This window comes from Pezoporus occidentalis, unplaced genomic scaffold, assembly GCF_034315485.1.
Source record: "Pezoporus occidentalis ecotype Australia unplaced genomic scaffold, CSIRO_AGI_Poc_V1 ctg22, whole genome shotgun sequence".
NCBI classification, from domain to species: Eukaryota; Metazoa; Chordata; class Aves; order Psittaciformes; family Psittacidae; genus Pezoporus; species Pezoporus occidentalis.
In genome coordinates this window covers 1,897-23,668 of record NW_026914072.1, presented here as the reverse complement: position 1 = coordinate 23,668, position 21,772 = coordinate 1,897, and the positions used below count along the sequence as shown (strand labels likewise).

At 38.8% G+C, this 21,772-nt stretch overlaps 1 protein-coding gene across 1 annotated transcript in view; it reads right to left on the bottom strand.

Annotated features, from left to right (window-relative positions):
- IPO7 (importin 7) overlaps nucleotides 1–20,680 on the bottom strand; it is a 41,235-nt gene extending 20,555 nt beyond the window's left edge. The window contains exons 1-8 of the mRNA XM_062620115.1: nucleotides 20,450–20,680; nucleotides 11,309–11,390; nucleotides 9,534–9,687; nucleotides 9,010–9,168; nucleotides 6,123–6,279; nucleotides 5,426–5,515; nucleotides 4,867–4,961; nucleotides 4,671–4,755 (exon numbers count right to left, since the gene is read on the bottom strand). Of these exons, the coding sequence (XP_062476099.1) occupies nucleotides 4,671–4,755; nucleotides 4,867–4,961; nucleotides 5,426–5,515; nucleotides 6,123–6,279; nucleotides 9,010–9,168; nucleotides 9,534–9,687; nucleotides 11,309–11,390; nucleotides 20,450–20,533 (906 nt within the window). The 5' untranslated portion in view covers nucleotides 20,534–20,680. The remainder of the gene's footprint in view (nucleotides 1–4,670; nucleotides 4,756–4,866; nucleotides 4,962–5,425; nucleotides 5,516–6,122; nucleotides 6,280–9,009; nucleotides 9,169–9,533; nucleotides 9,688–11,308; nucleotides 11,391–20,449) is intronic.
- Nucleotides 20,681–21,772: the final 1,092 nt, after the last annotated feature.

Sequence of the window (21,772 nt, the reverse complement as noted above, 5' to 3'; positions counted from 1 at the left end):
GCTCGCAGCCCAGAAAGCCAACCGTATCCTGGGCTGCATCAAAAGGAGCGTGACCAGCAGGTTGAAGGAGGTGATTCTGCCCCTCTCCTGTGCTCTTGTGAGACCTCACTCAGAGTATTGTGTGCAGTTCTGGTGTCCTCAACAAAAGAAGGACATGGAGCTGTTGGAACAAGTCCAGAGAAGGGCCATGAGGATGATCAGGGGACTGGAGCACCTCCCATGTGAAGACAGGCTGAGAAAGTTGGGGTTGTTCAGCCTGGAGAAGGCTGCATGGAGACCTCATAGTAGCCTTCCAGTATCTGAAGGGGGCCTATAGGGATGCTGGGGATGGACTATTCATTAGGGACTGTAGTGATAGGACAAGGGGTAACAGGTTAAAACTTAAACAGGGGAAGTTTAGATTGGCTATAAGGAAGAAATTCTTTACTGTGAGGGTGGTGAGGCACCGGAAAGGGTTGCCCAGGGAGGCTGTGAATGTTCCATCCCTGGTGGTGTTCAAGGCCAGGCTGCACAGCGCCTTGGGTGAGATGGTTTAGTGTGAGGTGTCCCTGGCCATGGCAGGAAGGTTGGAACTAGATGATCTTAAGGTCCTTTCCAACCCTAACTATTCTATGATTCTAAGACAAAACATACATGCTAATTCACCACCAACACAGCCCAGGAGACCTTTCCCTCAGAGGTTTACTCTTTCATCTTGCTGCTCTTGGAGGACTGAAATTCATTAACCCAAACACTGCATTGATAAAATACATTCACACAGTCTACTGATTCTTGCCTATTTGCAGCCTTACAGCACTGACACCGAATGAAAAATATACGTGGATGAAGAATGATGAACTCCCAAGCTCCCCTTGGCTTTCTGGACTCAGTTCTTCTCCTGAGGTAGCATTCAGAACTATACAGATATATTTACATTTGTTGAAGTCCATGCCTCTCCAAAAATAAGGACATTAAATCATCATGAGACCAACACGAGTAATTAAGTTCCAGCTCACTGAAAAGTCTGGTACTGATAATGCAAGGGGGTTTTCCTTGTAGCCCAATCCAAGTCAGTGGCAACATTGCACCTTTAAAAGCAGCAGCACCAACTGGAGGGAAATGGCAAATCCCATTTCCAGGCTTTCATTTTTCACATTAAAAAAAACGTTTAAAAAAAATCAAAACCTGAAAATATATCTATCGATCTGTATCATCACCAAGACAACATTTTGGGAAATAAATCCATTATTTTGAAAAGTTTATTGCACAAGCATTGAAGACTTTCTCCCAAAGGTGATGTCTCACACTTGAGTTTAAAGATGCAGTTACACACCATGAAATTCTTGGCTTTACAAATGGTTTTATGCTTTAGATGCGTGCTGACATGCCCAACAGATGGGATGCCATCCAAAGGGACCTGGTCAAGCTTCAGAAGTGGGCTCATGTGAACCTCATGAGGTTCAACAGGCCAAGTGTAAGGTCCAGCACCTGGGTCTATACAGGCTCGGGGATGAAGGGATTGAGAGCAGCCCTGCTGAGAAGGACTTGGGGATACTGGTGGATGAAAGACTGGACATGAGCTGGCAATGTGCATTTGCAGCCCAGAGAGCCAATTATATCTTTGGCTGCATCCAAAAGATCAAGGCCAACAGGACAAGAAAAGTGATTCTGCTCCTCTGCTCTGGTGAGATCCCAGCTCTGGAGTCCTCATCACAGGAAAGACATGCACCTGTTGGAGAGGATCCAGAGGGGGTCCACAAAAATAAGCAGAGGGATGGAGCACCTCTCCTAAGGACAGACTGATAGAGATTCGGCTGTTCAGCCTGGAGAAGACTCTGAGAAGACCTTATTGCAGCCTTTCCATTCTTAAAAGAGGCCTATAAGAAAGATGGGGAGAGACCTTTTAGCAGGGCCTGTCGAGGGCCTTGTCGATAGGACGAGGGATGATGGTTTTAAACTAAAAGAGGAGAGATTCAGGATGGATGAATTTTTTTTTACAATAAGGGTGGTAAAATACCGGCACAGTTGCCCAGAGAGGTGGTGGATGCACCATCCCTGGAGACATTCAAGGCCAGGCTGGATGTGAGCAACCTGCTCTAGCTGCAGATGTTCCTGCTCATGGCAGGGGAGTTGGACTAGATGACCTTTGAAGGTCCCTTCCAACCCAAACTATTCTAAACCATATACATTAGGGGTTCTTTGTTCTAGGTGAAAGTAGTAATCTTGGGTCTTCAGCAAAACAGACCATATTATATTATATATTTTTCTGTGGAAAAGCTTATACAAGAAAGGCCAGTTTGCTGGTGTACTTAAAATTTTAGAAAGAGCTGAATGTTGGGTTGTTTTTTTTTGAAAGAGAGATATTCTCCATTGTAACAGGACAGCACACAGAAAAACCTGAATTCATCAATAGTCCTTGAAAGGATAGGGAATAGTCTTTGGAAATGAGGACAAAGCTGAGGCCTAACAAATGTCTTTGCAGCCACACTACTTAGGACAAATATTTTGGTCCTCTCTTTTCATAAATCTAAGCAGTTTCATTATTCAGATGCAATAAGAAATTAAGAAGATTAAGAAAAAGTTTAAGAATTGCAGTGAGGGAAAGCAGAATGTGGGATGGAGGGTCCAGGGCAAATAAAGCAAATTCCACAGCTGTGGCAAATGAACAACCAGGCAGTAGTGTTCAACCAGGGCTTAATTGTGGCCATCAGGTCTTTCAAAAAGGGATAAAAGTCAAGGTATTGCAGCTAGGCAGCTCAGCCTGTTTTGGCTGAGATTTAAAAAGTTTAGCTGGAACTACTGCTGCATGTACTGGATTTATTTTTGTTGAGGGGTGTGTCAGATGCAAATGACAAAAAGAGTAGATACAAAAAATAGTGATTATGAGAATATTATCATCATTATGTTTCAAGGTTATACTTGAACAACCTTTTATCTCGTACCACATTTATCTATTACTCCTCTAGTAAAAGGGTGCACACACTTTGGCAAGTAAAGAGCTCAGTGAAGCATGTTATCAGTATTTGTATTCCTCAGTATTTCACAGATTTTCACTTTTTGTATAGAAATACATCCTGTTAAAAAAATCTTCCATAACTTTTATCTGAAGGATTCAATTTCTTTCAGCGTACATCCAAGATCTATCTTCTGCACAGAAACAGAGGACAGCAATAATAGAAATCATCTTTCTAAACAAGTTACGTTATTGTACAGGAAGAAACTGCAAGCATTTTAAGGTACTGCTTTTTAGCAATTTTCTTTAAAGACTTAAATTCTTGGTGCTTCTCAGATGCAGTAAGGATCAAAACCGATTCACAGAAAATGTAAAGAAAAGACACAAAGTATTTTGTTGAACTGTTTAAATGTATCTTTTCAAAGACTTCTTTTGCCCATACAGGCTTTTGTCAGAACTTCATTTATCTTGGAAGTGCAAAGCAACCAGTAAGGTCTTAAAGAACATGTAATAATTATGTCTGATGTCATATAAAGGTGACAGATGAGCACCTCAGAAGGTGATGCTGACTCCACTTGTGTGAGTAGAATGTGGGGATATATTTCCTAACACTTAATGTGACAAATGTCCTTTTCCTTTTCAATACTTTGGATGTCCTTCAAAACCCATGTATTTACGAGATAACTTCCCAACTTTTGAAGTCTGGTAATGCATCATGATTTCAATAGGGATGAAAACTAAGAAAACTGGAACTGACCTAAGATCTCTTCTTCTCCTGATTAAAATAAAGGCTTTGAAGAAAACACTCCTATCCCCAAGATTTTCATGAACTATTTAAACTTGCAACCTTATAACCTTAATATAAACAGATTTATGAGCCAATATGAGGAAAATTTACAAAAACTACTTGAAGTTTTTAATGACTAAACTAGCTTCAAAAGGAAAGAAATCAGCAAGAACTGAGACTCAGATCCAAAACTTGTGCAATGCTGATCGGAATTTTCTTGCTAGTTCAAGAAGTTCAAATTATTGACTTTAAAAACACATGCACCATAAGTGAGGTAGATAACAATTCCTGACCCACCAATCCATCCTGTCCCTTCCAGAAAACCTGTGGGTTACTGCCACATGTAGGACTGTCTGAATCATGAAGTTACTCCATTTTGGCATAACATTAATACATCATGTTAGAAACTTCTATAGCCTAGAAGACGAACTGCGTATAACAGACCCAGTAGAAGTGGCAACTCCCAAATAGGGAGATGAGTGGAAACTGACCATCAGACGTACCTGTCTGTAAGTGAACCTCTGCTTGATCAGGCTTTTGCAGAAAGCTAAAAGCTTAGTATTTACCGAATTCAAGTCAAACAAGAACTGTATCATCAGAGTTAAAAGGTAAGAAGGTAAACTACACCACATAAATACTATACTTATTTCTTCCAGAAAGAGAAAAATTGATGGCATTTATCTGAAGCTCATTTGAGGGCTTGTTATATGAGACCTACTTACAGATTGTCAATGCTGCATAGGCTATTTCTAGTGGACTGTCCTATATGGCAAGTTAGTAATTGTTTTTAATTGCTTTTAAACCCCAGATGTAAGTGCTTTCCATACCAATGTACTTTAAAAACCCCCAGTTGTGAAGCAAGAAGCCTTTAAAAAAAAAAAAAAAAGAAAATAAGAAGCCACTACTAACTCTAAACTTATGTTAATACCCCCCACATTCAGTGTTTCTTACTTGCTGAACACCAACAGCAAATGCCTTCAGGAACACTTCAGCAAATTCATTGTACTCCTTGGAAACATTACCAGGGCTTCCATACCTAGAATTAGAAGCAAGTATGCAAATTAAAGGGTGTAGCAATATTATTGACTGGAATATTTATTTGTTTCTTTTTTGTTTTTTTTTTTAATAGAAATGGAAAATAAAATACCTCTCAAAAAGCCTAGCTAAGATATGCAAAGCCCACTTCTTGCATTTCCACCAAGGCAACTCAGGTCTATCATCTTCATCAACTTGAAGGGTTTCCTTTAGGGGAGGAAAAAATAAAAAAGGGGAAGAAAATATAAGAAAAAGAATTTACCAACTATTCAGAAAAGCTCAAATTATACATATTTTGAATAACTATATAGCATACTTTGCTTTTAACCTGCTACTTGCACTTCTAGCTTAACAGAAGTATAAAGTACGGCATACCTAAAAATACACTGCTTGATATATGCCACATAAATGATGAACAAGTTCTTGAAACAAGAAGCCGAAGTAATATATTGTAATTTGCTATAATGTGCTAACTGGAAAACAACAGAGCTCCCATACAAGCTACACAATTTCAAAATTTGTCTAGTCTTTTTAAAACACCCTATTTACCTTAAAAAAAAAAATTTCTTGGCATCCATTGAGAAAAAACAATGCAGAGTTAAAACTTTTAACCATTATAGTGAATGATAAATATTTAAGATTAAATTCATAAATAGCCAAAAGCCACTTACAGCTGGTACATCCCTATCAACCACAGTCTTCAGGATTTCTATCCATTCAGTCAGGTTTTGCTGATTTATCAACTCCAAAGGTAACGTGTACTTAACAAAAAAAAGGGGGTGGGAGAATTTATTACAAAACCATTTGAAAATAATGTTACTTTCACAGTTTGAATTTCAGCTCTTCCAAATCTTTGTGCACACTATGCTACCGTTAAAGATTAGCAAGTCACTTGGAAAACCAGGCTGAAGAACTTAACACACCCTAGTCTATACCTTCAATATCCTCAAAGGTGCTAGAAGTCTTTTCTCCAATTCATTCTGCTTATGCAATACTAAGATTCTACTTAAAGAGATGTTACACTAATTTCTGAAGCAATTAATACCATATTCACAGCTTAATTCCAAACTGCTGCATTTACACTAGTAATTCTATATATAGGCTGGTCTCTGGCTTTCCAGCAAACACTCGACCTTAGAGGATAGCATGCATAAATTCTATATAATGTCAAGCATGAATATCAATATACAAAAGTACAATACAATTAAGCATACCAAAAACCTGTGATTCATACCACCCTTGAGTAACAGGGGAAATGACTCAGGTGTAATCTAATATTGTTAACATTTCTGTACTTTACAATTTTATAGAAAAGTATATGCTTTAAATTAAATTACTGATGAAGTTTATGCAAAGTTTATTTTTTACCTGGACAAGGGCATAAAATATTTTGAAGATCTGTTTCTGGATGAGGACAGACTGATCAGATGGATCATTCAAGAGCTGAATAAAACTATCCTTCAGAACTGGTAGAAAATGTTGCATTGCAGCTATCAAAGGACTCCGCTCCTCTGGCTTCTTGTACCTTTAGATAAGAAGAAACTAGTTTTGTAGCTGGTTTTGTAGCTTTTGAATTTTAAAAGTCCACCTTTCCGCAGTGTAGACATAAGTAGGTTATATTACAGTTCACAACAACATACGATTTAAAAAAAAAAACAACACAAAACAAAACCAACAAAAAAAAACAATTTGCCATTTCTTCTCACAGATTTTGAAATAAAGCTAAGACAGACAGTATTACAGCTGCTGGGCTAGTCAGTAAAATTCCAGAAAGATGTTTATCAGAGTTCACAATTTATAAATGTATTTCTAGAAGCTGGGTTACTTCACTGACATTGACCAAAGTATACTTTCACAGCTTACCATTGATGTCTCTCACATAGAATGGTTAGGGCTGAGAAGGACCTTAAGATCATCTAGTTCCAACCCCCTGCCATGGGCAGGGACACACCCCATTAGACCACGTCACCATGTCTTACCATTTAATTTGCCCAAATCTAACAATTTTGTAGAGAATGTATGTTTCAAGGCTATGCAGCAGACTGAGCAGGCTTTGACTGCAGCCTCCCCTGAAATAGTACTTTAGACCTTTCCATGCTGGTGACAGGCCACCACTTTGCCTATGCTGAAAACAGAGCTCCATCTCCTTTCTCAAAACATTTCAATATTCCTGAACGGAAATGAACCTGGATTTTGAAATCTTCTCCCCAGTTTTTAAGTTGTAAAGAAGAAAGTACTTATTCACTCAAGAGTTATCACAGCAGAATAGGATTTGTCCATACTGGTGATAACAATAAGAACAAATTAAAGTATCACGTAGAGACTATACAGCTTTATTTTTTTATCAAGAAATTAATAAGCCTTATTTTTTATTAAGAAATTAAGAAATTAATGCCGTAATACTCTTGGACTCCTGTAGGAGACTTTGGGGTTGGAGGATTGTGTTTTGGTTTGGTGGTTTGTTTGGATTTTTTAATACATTTTTGGTAGACTTTTCACTAATATTAAGTATCAATACTCAAGTGTATCAATACTTAAGTATAAATACTGCCAATTTGCAGAAATATAAGACAATATTTGCAGAAATATAAGTCTAGTCAATCTGCCGCCAAATGGCATGTTCTGTAAAACTACTAGAGACCACTGAGCTTCAAAATCCCATTCAATAATACAGTTTCCATGTATTTTCTGAAATAGAAACCTAAATATAAAAGGATTAAATGTCACTCAGGAAAACTCAGTTTCTCATTTCCACAAAAGACACAGTTAAAAAAGACCAAAGAAAATGGCTATGCAGAGGGAAGCCATTCAATCTTGCTGGCTGGAACTGGAAGGGGAAAAAAGTTTAAAAGCCCCAAGGTATTTACTTTCCAAAAAAACAGTAACTAAATGTTCCTATAACTCAAACAGTAAAAACTTGATCAGTCACAGCATTATACAGTTTCCCTCAAAAAATGACGTTATTTAACAAATTTTACAATGACCTGCTTGAACCCATATTGTTACTCAGTTGAAATGTGCATATTCCTACATGACTTGTAAAACTGACCTTTGACTTCACCACGTAGCTAAACAAGTATGAGCAGATGCTTGCTTCAGCTAAAGGGCTTGATGAACTAAGATTATGAACACGTAAATTAAACTTAGTTAATTAAGCAATGACTGAGCTCATATCAAAATTCTTCCCTAAACAGGGATGGCTGTTCACTAGAGTGAACACTTCATGTTTTATATCTCACAGATCTCTGCTGCGTATTTGGTTAAAAATATTGAACAAGTGAGAAATTACTTTATTTTCCTTTCCTTTCCTAGCAGAACTTCAACTTTCAGCCACTGAAAAAAACCCAACATGGGATTACAGAGGTGTTTATAGCATTTCTGTGGAAAATAATTTTTGAGAAACTGGTATTCACCTGTTTTACTCTAATCTATATAAAATTCAAGGAATTAGACAGTGAAATCTTTCAACATAACATTTAAAGTACCTGAAACAAAAATGTTACATACGACAGTGCTTTTGATTAGTTGTGGATTCCATCAGTTCCACTACCACAGTTCCCTGACTCCAGGTTTGCACTTTTCTCTGATCCAGTTCACAAGAGCTTCCTACATGTCAGCAGTGCTAGGTAAGCAATATATACACCTCGAGTGCAACCTCTACTTTAAAGCCCTGATCATAATACCAGATACAAAGAACATTAACCTGTGTCATAGCCCAGTACCTTGCATACCAAACAGCAGGCTTTGATAAAGACTTCCTACAATGCGTTGGATGAGGCTATCAAAATGATTACACCAAAGTCCGTAAAATAATTCTGAACTACCTCCCATTCAAGATTTCACATATTGAAATCTCTGTATGTTTACTGTCACTGACAAATAAAGTACAAATTAGGAGTCTAAATCTGGTTTAAATAAATAATCATTTTCCACAAAAGTCATGATTTTGGGCAGACTTTCTTACTGTCATGAAACCATAGAGAAACAACTACCAAATTAAAGCTTTAATATAGCCTTTTTTTTCTGACCTCAAACCTTTAATGAAGGCAATTTTTCTGTAATTTTTTTAGTGGAGAAGATAAATGACCCAACATTTGCATTGCAAGTATCCAGAAATATTTTCTAAAAGTAGATTTCCATCACCACTGTGCAATCCCATATGCAGTCCTACATGATTACAATGCACATACAGAGTACCAAAAATACACACAAATGTATTAATTCTCTGCTTTTTCATATGGCAGAAAAAACTTACTCATAGTTCTTCACAAGTTGATAAAGACAAAGAAGAATTCCAAGCCAACAAGCACTGTTGTCAGACTGAAGATAAAATCCAATTTTCTCCACAACTGCAGTCCAGCGACTAGGATAATCGTGCTTGATAATATGGTGAATGCAAGTAGTAAGCTGTACTCTAGAAAACAAATGCACATGATTAAATAAGTTACTACTATTATTTTAATAATTTTATAGTAGTGTTGAAGCAACAAATATTGCCCAAAATTAAACTAATTTCAAGTTTTGTTTAGAAGGTTTAGGTTCTGTTCTGTTATTCTGTTTAATATTCTCAATATCCTCAATTAGTGTTTGAGAAACTTTAAATATCTATATGCCACACAAGCTGAAAACTATTTTTTCACTTAAATTAACACTCAGAATACAAAGTGTATGACAATAATGCTTAGCATGCAAGCGATCTTAGTTGTGTGCAAGAACAAACCCCAGAAACCCAATGATCAGAAACCACAGCCAATTCATGTACAGTTTATAACTGTATACCTGATCAGCTCAGGAGAGTGAATAATGGCTTCTACAATATTTTCACGAATACAGCGTCTATCTTCTTCTGGGATGGAGTAAGGTGGAATCTCTCCTGGTGCAGTTTCGCGATCTGGCCAGTACTGGGTTATCATGTTTTTCAAGTAGATAACCCCTGTGAGACAGAAGTGGCAAATCAGCTGATAACCATTCAAAGAGGAAACACACATTTTGAAAAAAAAAAACAAAAAACAAAAAAAAAAAAACATTTTAGAATAAAACTGATTGAAAGGACTCACTCATTGACCATTCCTGAGTAGGAGAATCAAAATACATAAACCATGCAAATTATTAACCTAATAATCTACTAGTTGATACCCTTTTACCCATTTATTGTGATGTCTGTATTTTTAGTTCTGTAAAGCATGTGTTTTCACATAAAAACACTAAGCACACTACTCTTACCTGAGCTACAGATAAACAGTCGTGCAACATTTTAGCCACACACTTCTAAAAAATCCTTTGTAATTATTTTCTTAGTATTTTTATGACAAAGATAATCAATACTAACGACTAACTATAAACATCCCTTGTAAACAAAAAAAATCTAATTAAGTTTGTGATACCAGAGTGAACGCTAAGAAGAAACAGAGCCCTTTTATACCAAGGTTATGGGCCACAGCAGTTTGCAGCAATCAGGTTGCTGGCACAAATGCCTGTATTTACCATTTGACAGCTGAAACCAAACTGCTTATGTTGAAAAATACAGATGATAGCCATTGGAAGGAAAAGGACTTATAAAATGCAACAGGAAATCTCAAATGACAAATTAATAACAAAGTTACTATGGATCTAATTCTATGTACAAACCCAAAAAGCAAATTCTCTTCCCGAATTTCTTATGCACGTTTTGAAGATTCAGAAACCAAAGGGTTTCTGGAAAGGTCTGCAAATGAAAGAAACATCCAGCAGATACTAGCTATTGCAAGACTCAAATGATACAGACTTCAATCTGTCCTCAGTGGGATTTATCATGCCATTAATTGCTTTGCAAAACATGCACTGTTTGTAAGCTATATTTTGTTTGAGTTGTCTCCACGCTCTACAGATTGCTTTTGATTTTATTTGGTTTACACTGAAGGCAGTAGATAAAAATGCAAGTTAGACTTATGATACAACTTTAAATAATGTAATATGCAGAAGATCTAAATAAGTGATCTTTTGCCAAGAAAGGTTGGACCAGATGATCCTTGAGGACCCTTCCAACCTGGTATTCTATGGTTCTATGAACATCATACTTCCTGAAGTGTCAGCAAAAACACTGAAGTACCATATTAAAACCCCTGTCAAGTAATCATAGCAGCTTTAAATGATGTCTGGAGTTGCTAATATTTAATATGAAATTTTACTGATGGCTCATGAGCAAATCAACAGGATTCCAAACGATATTATTTGTTTTCTTCCACTTAAAATGCTTAGAAACATTAGCATTACTAGTACAAGGTTAAATTACCTCCTTGCACAAATGCACTAGCATTATAAACCATTCCGTTTCCCTGAAGACCAGTATTCACTAGAGAGAAAGGGAAGCAATAACTGAAGAGCCAGCCACCTTTTCTTTCTATGTTCCCTATCCTGTGTATGGTGCAGATACAGTGCATGATGACTGCAATTCAAGCAACTTCAGAGTATCTGAGATTAAAACCATCAAGATTCTTTAACAGTATCCTGGTGTGTGTGTACCATTAGAGTAGACAGAATACAAAAAAAAAAAAAAAAAAGATTTGAAAACTTGCCTGCCTGTCTCACTGGTAAATCCAGTTGCTCAGACATAGTGATCTGAAGCAGAGTTGAAACAAAGTTCACTGACTTATGAGCCTGTAGGGAGAGAGGAAAAAAAGAAAATAATATTATTTAGTCATACTTTGTTAAGTTTTAGACTACTTCTGCTAGGTTTTATAACATCTTTATCATGATGTAATGCCACCAGTACAATACCAGCAACTCAGACAGTTTCACAGTTGTCAGCTAATCAACCAAAGCATTCCAAAGCTTCATACTTGTTATATTCTCAAGACAACATGGGGGAGGAAAAATCGTACTCTTTAATGTAAGCGACTTGAAAGAATCATTAAACAGGCTTCAGAAATCAGCCTTTCAGTCCCCAAACATTGACTTAATTCAGAACAAATACTTGATAGAATATCTAAATAGCCATAAAACCCAAGCACAGCAAGTTTACAGTGACCTTTAACAAGGTATGAATTCATTATAAAATAATCTAAGAAACAGATGGCCACTACATTTTAAAACTAAACCCAGCCTTAAACAAGCCTGTCCATAGTACATCTTTCTGGAAAAAAAGAGCTTCAAGTGACATTTTATGCACTACTGCATCAACTGTTACCATAACTATATACCATACTGTTAACATAACTATACAGCAAACTAACAGTAAGGAGACCTAAATGGAGTGACACCTGCAGAGTATCAACCCTGCAAGGATTTGCAAGAGTTCACTTACAAAGAAAACAAAATAGAGTGCTTTGTTTTTCTTAAAATAATGAGAAATGTCATTGATACAGTAAATAATATTGCGTTTTCAACACGAGGAAACTAACCTTAACATTATTATAGCATCCTTTACCCACCTTCCTAAGCATTAAAAACTCAAGATGTTAAATGAATTTTGCTGAGAAAAGGAAACTGTGATCCTTAAACTCTACTTTTTATAACTGGAAAACACTTTTTCTCAAGGTCAAGAGTCAATGGACATGAGCTGCAGTGAGGGAAATTCCTATTTTTCAAAAGGAAAAAAAAAAAAATCCTACTTTTCACAAGGGCAGCCAAGGTCCAGCACATTCTGTGCACAGAGGCTATGGGACCTCATCCTCTGAGACATTCAGAACTCAACTGGGCAAGTTGAGTCCTGATCTACCTCACCTAACTTCCAAACAGCTTTGCTTCAGGTAGCTGGACCTGCAAAGGTCCCTTCTAACTAACTACACCATGATTCAAATTGCCAAGATATATTTCTGCTTTATCTTCACTTACAACTTAGTATTTTCATACATTCTGTGCAGCCTTTCTATCAACAAAGACAACTGCACACACCTACATAACTTTACCTGTTAAACTCTTAGGAAAACACCTCTTATCTACTTGTTCCTCAGTTTGCTACTCCTTACGTAAAGCAAACAAATTAGTATTTTGAAAACCACAGAAACTACACTATCCATTTATCAAAAATAAATTATTGTCTCAGTTACTGCAGCAAAGCAAACTAATACGTAAAAAGAAATAATCAGAATTTATCTCTTCTTCTAGTAGGACTAAAGCTCTTTTGACAGCATGAAGTAATGTCAGCATTACTCTTGAGTGTGTAACACTGCCCAGCTCACTCCTACAGCACCAACCTCTTCTCCAGCTTTACTTTTCCCTAGGAAATATCTCCTATGCATTCTAGTATAAACCAGTGTAAAAGGGACAGCCTTGGACATGACATTTATTGGTGCACTGTACTAAGACTTGATTAGCATTGCTTGTTTTTTTATTGCGTGTTATTTAGAACTGTTTCTAAACAAAGTATGAACCTGACTTAAGATCTCCCCAAAATATTAAAACATTGCTGTACATATCCTGTGCACTAAAAAATCTACAGGCTATAGAAAACCCACAGAGGTTCACAGACCCTCACATCTGGTCCAAGTGACATGTTTATTTTGTAGAGTGTGTTTTGACGAATTGGGAGTAACTGACACTGCAATATCAGCATGAATTTTTCTGACCCACATCCCTCCAATACATCCAAAGTCATGAAGAAGAAAATAAACTTTCAGATAAAAAAAAAGTACTTGTTTCCAACTACCAAGTAATGGTTGAATAAATACATTTAATTCACTTGTTGGTATTAATCTCTACTACAGCTCCAGTCTGTTATGGTCCTTGTTATCTTAAGTAACATTAACAGACATGTCTGCCACACATACCAAATGACATCAGACCTTAATTCAGCACAGTATTCAGTTATATGCCTAACATTAATGTCAGCGGAAGTATTCCTGTACTTAAGTGTGTTACTACAAACTTGCTGAAGAAAGCTTTCCATTTCAATAACCTTTAAGTCACCTACAAATAAGGCCACATTACAGTCTACATAAAGGGGACTTCAAAGAATATGATAAACTTAATGGCTACCTTTTCTATAGTAAAAATTTGCAATGTATTTCATTATTTAAAATGGAAAAACATTTAATCCTACAATTTTAAAAAGGATTACCTTCCCTTTTTCATGATGAATGACAACTACAATTTTAATTAAAAAAAAAGAAATTAAAATTTTAATTTTAAAAGCAAACAGAAACCAAAAGCAGACAGTGCAAAACTGCCACACTGCAATCGCGTAAAATACCAAAATCTATTCTTCGTTAAAAAAATCAGGACTGAGCCTATGCCTATAGCACGCTACAGAAGCTCCCTAGAAACATCAACTATATTAGGAAGTGGGACTAATATATGTTCACTGGATTTTTTGAACCACAACAAGTTTTAAAGGATAGGACCAAAACACCTGTAACTGTAATCTTTTTTTTTAATCTTGCAAGAATCATCCTGATTAACATCTCAAGAATCAGACACCAACCACGAGGATGTTACTTTATCCCCTTTAGTGGTTCACACCAGAAATTCACACTAGAAATAATTTAGGCTTTTAATAAAAGTTAGCATAAGTAAAATACCTTGTATTTTCCAAAGCCTCCTCTTAATCCATTAAGTTCATAACTTAGTTCACACAGAGCTACATGATCACTTCTATGGAATATAAAGGACTTCCATACTCTTCACAATGATCACCTTCCCATGTCACTGAAAGGAAGGTTGATTCCAAAGAAACTGAAATGGAAATGTGGGGATCAGGAAGGACAGCTACAAGAAGGCATCCATGTAATGAATGGTCAAATAAAACCCCAGCTCCTACAATAACCTGTCACTTGCTCCCTTGCTTTGCTTTACTATTAAAAAGAACATTCAATGTTTCATTGTCACCCAGAAAAAACATCTGAAATTAAAACAAGACACCACATAGGCGCTGATTTTGTATCCACAGCATTAAGAAACACTGAACACCCATTCATTTCAGCTATTTTAATCATTAGCATTTTTACTCTCCAAAGATGACTGCCTTTCAGGACATCATGTTCCTCTTCACTGACAGCACTGCTAAAAAAACCCGACCAAACAAAACACACCACACCTACTTTATGTAAATATTCTATGCAAATACTATCTTTTGGCTTTAGTGCATTTGATCAGCCAGAATAATCTGCTATACAAAAGGTGAGCTGCAAATGAAGATTTATTAGAGGTCTATCAGGGAACCCTATTAGAATGTAGAGGACTCTGCTGGCCCTTGCATGCCACAGTCTCCACTGATGCAACTTTAGTGAAAGCCACTGGCGAGTAGTGTCATTCTACACAGAAATCCCATGGCTCCAGGATGCAAGAATTAAAATCAGGATCTCACAGCGGTTGCTATCACATACTCTAAACTGCATGGAGAACCAAAACTATTTCCATAACTTTAAAGTTTTGACATTTGTGAAACTTTGTCTTTTATCCTCTTGCTCCCTGTCTATAAATAACCCTTTAAAATAAATATTAAATTTAGAGAACTTACAATAACTGAAAAGAAAAAAAGATTCTATCACAGTCAAAGTCTATTTCCCAACATGTAACTCAACATTAAAAAAAAAAAAAAAAAGCCAAAACCAAAACTCATCTCAAGTCCTTCCCCATTACAAATTCTCCAACATGCCGTGTCACTGGTATGACTTTGCTGTCTAAGAGCCAAAGAATTCAGGGACTGTTCCCAAGAGCAATCTTTGCTATGCAGCCTCACTAGCTGAGGAATGTACTCTATCAGACCACAAACGTTGCACCACTGTCTGTTAATATCAATCACTGTTACAGAACATACAGTCGTTTTGCATATTTCACTGCAGTTTTTCCTAGCACAGTAGGTTTGTTAACCATGTGTTAAAACAGTCTGGGAAAAGTGTTATGCCAGCTATATAATCTGAAATATAAATCCAGTTTGAAGTTCACTTTCAAGAGTCCAATTTGTGGCATATGAACTATCAACAGTTAATTATGATACAGAAAAACCATTTTTCCCCTGTAAGGATGCTCACTAAAATCAGTTACATGCATCTGTAATACTAGAATTACTCATATCTCATATAGCCTGCAGGCCACTAAATTAAAAAAAAAAACCATCTTCATCTGAGGTATGAAGAACTTCATGCATTCTTCTTAGACATTAAGAATTTAACATACTGTAACAGACACACTACTACAGATACCTCTTTTACTGTCACCAAAAAAGCAAACCAGAAGCGTAATACTTACTGTATGTTGCTGCACTAGAACCCTAGGCTATTTATATAGTTATTCAAAGTAGCACATATTTAAATAAAGGCTACAATTTATTTTTGAAGGAGCTGGAAAAGTATGAATTCAACACAATTTCCCCATTTCAATTTTTAAAACAATCTACATGCAATTTTTAAACTAGACCATAACAGGACAAGGGAACCACAACTATCACACCGAGATGAAACAATTTACGTTTCCTATAGAAAGGTAAGGTCAGGAAATGTAAGGCCTCTGAATCAGCCAACTGCTCTGCAGCACTCTTTCAATTCTTTTTTAAGAACTCAGCAGGTGTGGAAGTAATTCTGACCTAAAGTTTCTGCAAGCTAGCGCTGCCACCTCATATACAGCTACAATGTATATATAAATCCAGTTTAAGGTCCACAAAAAATGGATACATATTTATCAGATCTTGCAAACGTTCTTGATACTCATTTCATCAGAATACTGTCACCAAGTTTTGAAGCCTCTGCTTGCAGAGATAAAAGGCATGTACTCTGAGCAAGGGCTAGCTAAGTACACACAGTAACTATTTGCTAAGTCATGAGAAAGTGGCAGGTCGCCCTGTCTGCTACCATTTTACCTTGCACTGGTTAACATGCATCAGCAGTATAACTTCTTCCTAATGAAGACAAAGCTCCCTTGGTTCCTTACTGCCCTCAAGGGGTTTTCCAGTGTTAGACCAGCCTTGATATGCAAGCTTAAAACCATCCTTTCCCAAAGCATCTCCATCCAGCACGCACCAAAATATACAGATGGAAGATAAGGGAAATTAAAATCAAGTACTCTCAGTAAAATGTCATACCGACAACTTTAAAAGGGAACCCGTGATCTGATAATCAGAGCCAGGAAACTCATGCTCTGCTCCTACTCATACTACAGTGTATAGCCATAGGTGTTAGACATGAAGAACATGTTAGAAAATATTAAAAACCAAAAGAAATCTATGATGGGGATAGGCACCTACCCCCAAGTATCCAAGCCACAGCATTTAAACATTTGAAAATTCCTGTGTGAAAGGCACTGTGTAATAAGCACCTTGCTTCTTCCCCTTTGACAACCTTTCACTCTAAAGCTCCCAGTAGTTACTGTCCAATCACTTAATCATTCCATCATTATGCCATTTGTACCTACTAAACAGGCAATCAAGGGCACTGAACTAGGCCCTGCTACATTTTGTTAAACTTATGGTGTGCTACAGTGACTAGTCAACAAGCTAAAGCATTTCTCCTTTCCCTATACCTTATACTGCCATATATAATATGAAAAAGCTTAAACGTAACTTCTGAAAGGCACTTTTTCAGTAGAGCAACAGGAGAACATTTTCCTAAACAAATTCTGTTAAGCTTTGTCTTAAAAAAGAAATACAAATTACTGAGGATTGCTCACCCTCCCCCCAATATTCTCAGACACAAAAATTGGGGTTTTAGTCTAAAACGATGTCTTAATAGCTCAAACACACTGGGGCTGATCTCAAATACTTGCAAGCCATATGTAACAGTTAAGTTATAAATCCCCTGGAGTTACAAAGAAATCTGAAAGGAAGGTATTATCTAGCAACTGTGTTTTTATAAATATGTTGATATTAAAAGATGGAACAACACTGTGTATTATTTTCAGTGTCATTCCATAGCTGCATAGTTAAAAATATCTATTTTCATCACCATTTCTGAGAAACACTTTATACACGCAGTGCAAAGACTGTTTCAAAAGGCAACAACATCTTCTTTCTGCTTTCCAGTAGCCTACTTGAAGAGTCTGGTTCTAAGCCCTTCTAAAAGACAGCTTTCCCCTGTAAGACAGGGACAGAGATGGACAGTCACCTCAGGGTACATCATAAACTGGAAACTACATGAGAAGCTGCTGGACCAAGAGCTAGTAGCATCATTCCCTATAATTTATTCCCACTGTGAGGACTGAAATATTGTTTTTGTGGTTTTGTGGGATTTTTTTGTTGGTTTTTTTTTTTTCTTTCTTAGCATATCTCAACTCTGAAAGTTCTCACATCATTTTTTGTGCAGGCAATATAACTTGATAAAACTTAATGAGAAGAAATACAACATAGAAAAATTCATGACTTAGACAAGGTCAAGGGAAAAATAACAAAGCCTGAATAAAACAAAAATTCATACAGCCTGGTTCCACTCTCCAGTCAGCAGAAACTGTTGATTGATAGGGTATGATGAACATAGATCTTGATACTTTACTCTTCCATTAATTAGGAATATCAATTACTGACCAGAGCACACTCTTTTCTGATGAAGTAAAACAACCATTCTACTGAAAACCAGTCTCATCAGCTCAACAGAGACACTTCAGACAAACTAAACTAAAAGGTCAACCAAGGACAACTATTAAATTGTAAAAACACTTGTGTGTGCCTGGCCATGTGCAAGAACAGTGTTCACTGCTATATAGTTTCATCTTTACAGAGAAAGAGACCCCCGAACCTGAAATAGAATATTAAGTAGTAACACAAGTGCCCTAACAGTTAACAAATTCAGACCAGTACCCTGCAAGCAAATGTGTAACTGTCTTCAATAAATTTATGAAAAACAATGCGACCAAAATTGCATACAGTGCTTGCAGATTTTGGGTTTAATAAACATTTTTATCACAAGAGGTCTGTGAAAGATCAGCAAGGCTACATTTCCAACAACAGCAATTCTTATGCACTGGTCCAATAATGTCCGGTGTTTTTAAAGGGGCACAGATATTTGGATTTTATACCAAACTAATACTTGTGTAGTACATGACAGACCATGATGCTTTGATTCAAAGTGTGAACAAAAGCTGGTTGCTGGTGAGCATGATCCTTCATGCAACAGATTTAGCCATTTGCTGAAGACATCGACTGGCAGAGAATTTAATTTCCTGGACATTTGGCAACTCAATACCTGCAGAAAATAGCTAAAATAGATTTCAAGCAAGTTACTATATATAGATATCGACATGCATGTAACACAAAAACTGGCATTTTGAGGCCCCAGTATATATTATTGTCTTTACAGGCAATTATATTATTCTCTTTCGTTTAAACAAAACCCATTAGAATTTTTTTTACCAAAGCATATGGAGAAGCCAGCCACTTTGTACAAAGCTCAATTAAACATTGAGTAGTTTTACAGCTACCTCGTTCAAATATACCTAATGTTTATTTGCCATTCACTTACTAAACAGCATGCAGGAAATTCAGCTGAATTACACCTTCTTATAATATGAGAAGCTATACCTTTAGTTTCTGAAAGTTTCTCTGCTGCCAGCAGAACATTTGGCCAACCTTCATCTAAGCTCTGCTGAACATCTGTTGCATTACATGTATTTTGTTGGACCTAAAATCTGCTTAAAAGCAACAAAGAATGACATTTGCGAAAAAGGCCAACTAAAGGCACCACACATCCGCTACACAGGCTTATCCCTCACCTCCTCCCTCTGGTTACCACCTTTTCTGAGTCAAAAACTGGAACATCCTTTTCTTCAAAATGTCTAAGTCTCATAGTTGTGTCTCATCAAGAAAGAAAAGTTTTCATCTGCCAGATGGAACAAAAATACAGCCTTCTTCCGAAATCGAAACCTATGGAACTAGGACCTGCTGGTTTTCTTATATCCCAGTGTGACACCTGAATACAGTCTACGCAGATGACATACCTGGGTTGGGAACCCAGTCTTCCCCCGTCTTTCAGGCACCTGTGGATACTACACCCAGAATGCACACCTACTTTGGCAGAGCTGCTGATGAACCCGGAGCCCAAAGGATTTGTACAAACACCAAATAACACCAGGCTGTAGGATTTGCTTCTCAACTCAGACCAGGCCACTCTTACACTAATAGGTTGCTCTGCTTATAAAGGGTTGGGGTCTTGGTGCTTCCCTTCCCAAAGACAAATTACTACCTCTCACATCCACAGCCTATCCTTAGATAGTCCCAGGCAGGAATGGGTCCAGCCTCTGAGCCACCGGCGGCCTGCACCATCGAGAATTTTAAACATCCCTCTATAGATTACCCTTTCCCCGACTGAAGAAGAAGACAATGGAAGTAATTTGTTACCCACAGGAAAGGCAACGGGGGACTCCTCCCCAATGCCGACCGCTTTCTGCCGCTTACCCCCATCCCCTGAGCAGCCCCGCCCGGTACGGCATGGCCTGGCCTGGCCCCGGCTGGAGGCCCCGCTGCCATGTGCCGGGGACAATGCGAGCCGGGTGGCCGGGCCCAGCCTGCGGCCGTCGTGACTCCAGGCCGGGACCGGCGGCGGGAAGGGCCCGAGGGCGCGGGGAAACGGGGCTCGGGGAGGGGTGGCGCGTGTGGAACCCCGCTCCCGCCGCTCCCTCAGCCCCGTCTCGCGGCGCCCTCACCCCTTCCCGCCGGCCCTGCCTAGCTTCCCCATCACACAGACCTGCCACGACCCCACCGTCCGCGCCCGTCCCCCCCTGCCACGCACACACACCCCGCTTCCCTGTATCGCGGTGGCCGTGGCCCCGGGCCCAGGCCCCGCCGGCCCCCTCACCTCGTTAAGCTGCCTCTCAGCAGCTTCCCGCAGCGCCGGATCCATGGTACCCCGCAGGGCCTCGATGATGGTGTTGGGGTCCATGGCGGCGAGGGGAAGAGGAGAAGGCGGAGGGCAGAGGCCGGAGCCGGGGCCACGCCACTCCGTGCGCACATGGACCCGCCGCCTCACAGCGGCCGCCGGCGCGAAAGGAAGACAGAGCGGCAAAGGCCCGGATAGAGCTGCCCCGCGTCACCGACAGGAGGCGCCGCTGCTTCCGCCGCCCACGGCACGCCTCTGCGCCGCACGGAACCATGGGACAGGTAGTCCGAGGTTCACCACCGCTCCCCCCGCCAAACAGAGGCAGCGGGCGGTGCGCGCGCGAGAAGGCTGGCAGCGCGTTTGCTGCCGCACGCTGAGGGCAGGGCAGGGACTGGCGGCCGCGGCCTGGCGGTAGGCGCTGTTGGGGCCTGGGCAGGGAGCGCTGGCGCAGGCTCTGCCCCGAGCTGCGCTGCCCAGGGCTCCTCGGCCGCGTCAGGATTAAGTAGGATCGTCTTACGGAAAGCGCCTTCTTTTCTCACGCGCGCTTCCCGATTTCGGAGCGACTTGTATGGCTGGTGAGGAAGGAGGGATGCGTTCGTGGAGGCATGGGGTTTTTTAAAGGCGTTTGCTTTGTAAGGGGCACAGGACACAAGCAGTTCTCAAGCACTTGGGAAAATGCAGTGTTTTGTTCTGTTAGTGTTAGTTTAGGAAAAAAAAAAAAAAAACAAAACAAAAACGTCCCGAAGATGTGTCAGAAATTTGTCAGAAGACGAATATAACCAGAGCTGTCGTTTGCGGAGGGGTTGACTCAGTCACAAAGTCAGAATTGGAGTGGTGAAGCTGGTCCTCTTAAGGCGCTTCTGCAGGCTTTATCTTGCAAGCATGGAGGCACTGAGGTAGTTTCACTTACATGACTAATAATAAAATAACCAATGCTACTTACGAGTTAGGTGCATAGTGATTTGTAAAATTTAATTGGTATCCAGAGTCGCTCGCTGTCATGTCTTCATTTGCGCGGTGACATGCAGTGAGTGAGGTACTTGAACTTCTGAGAGTTGCTCATGCAAGAAAAATTTATTGGACAGTCAGATAATCAAGACAAATGTCTCACAAACAGCCCATGTTGAACAGGAAATGAAGGCACATTAACAAAGAAATTGTGTATCAAATAGAAAAGCAGAAATGCAAATTGATACAGAAAAACACATAAATTTAAAGCGATGCAATTTAGAAAATTGATGAAGGACTCTTCGCTAGTTAAGTTGAACGATTTCAGGAAATGCCACATTACAACTTGATTCC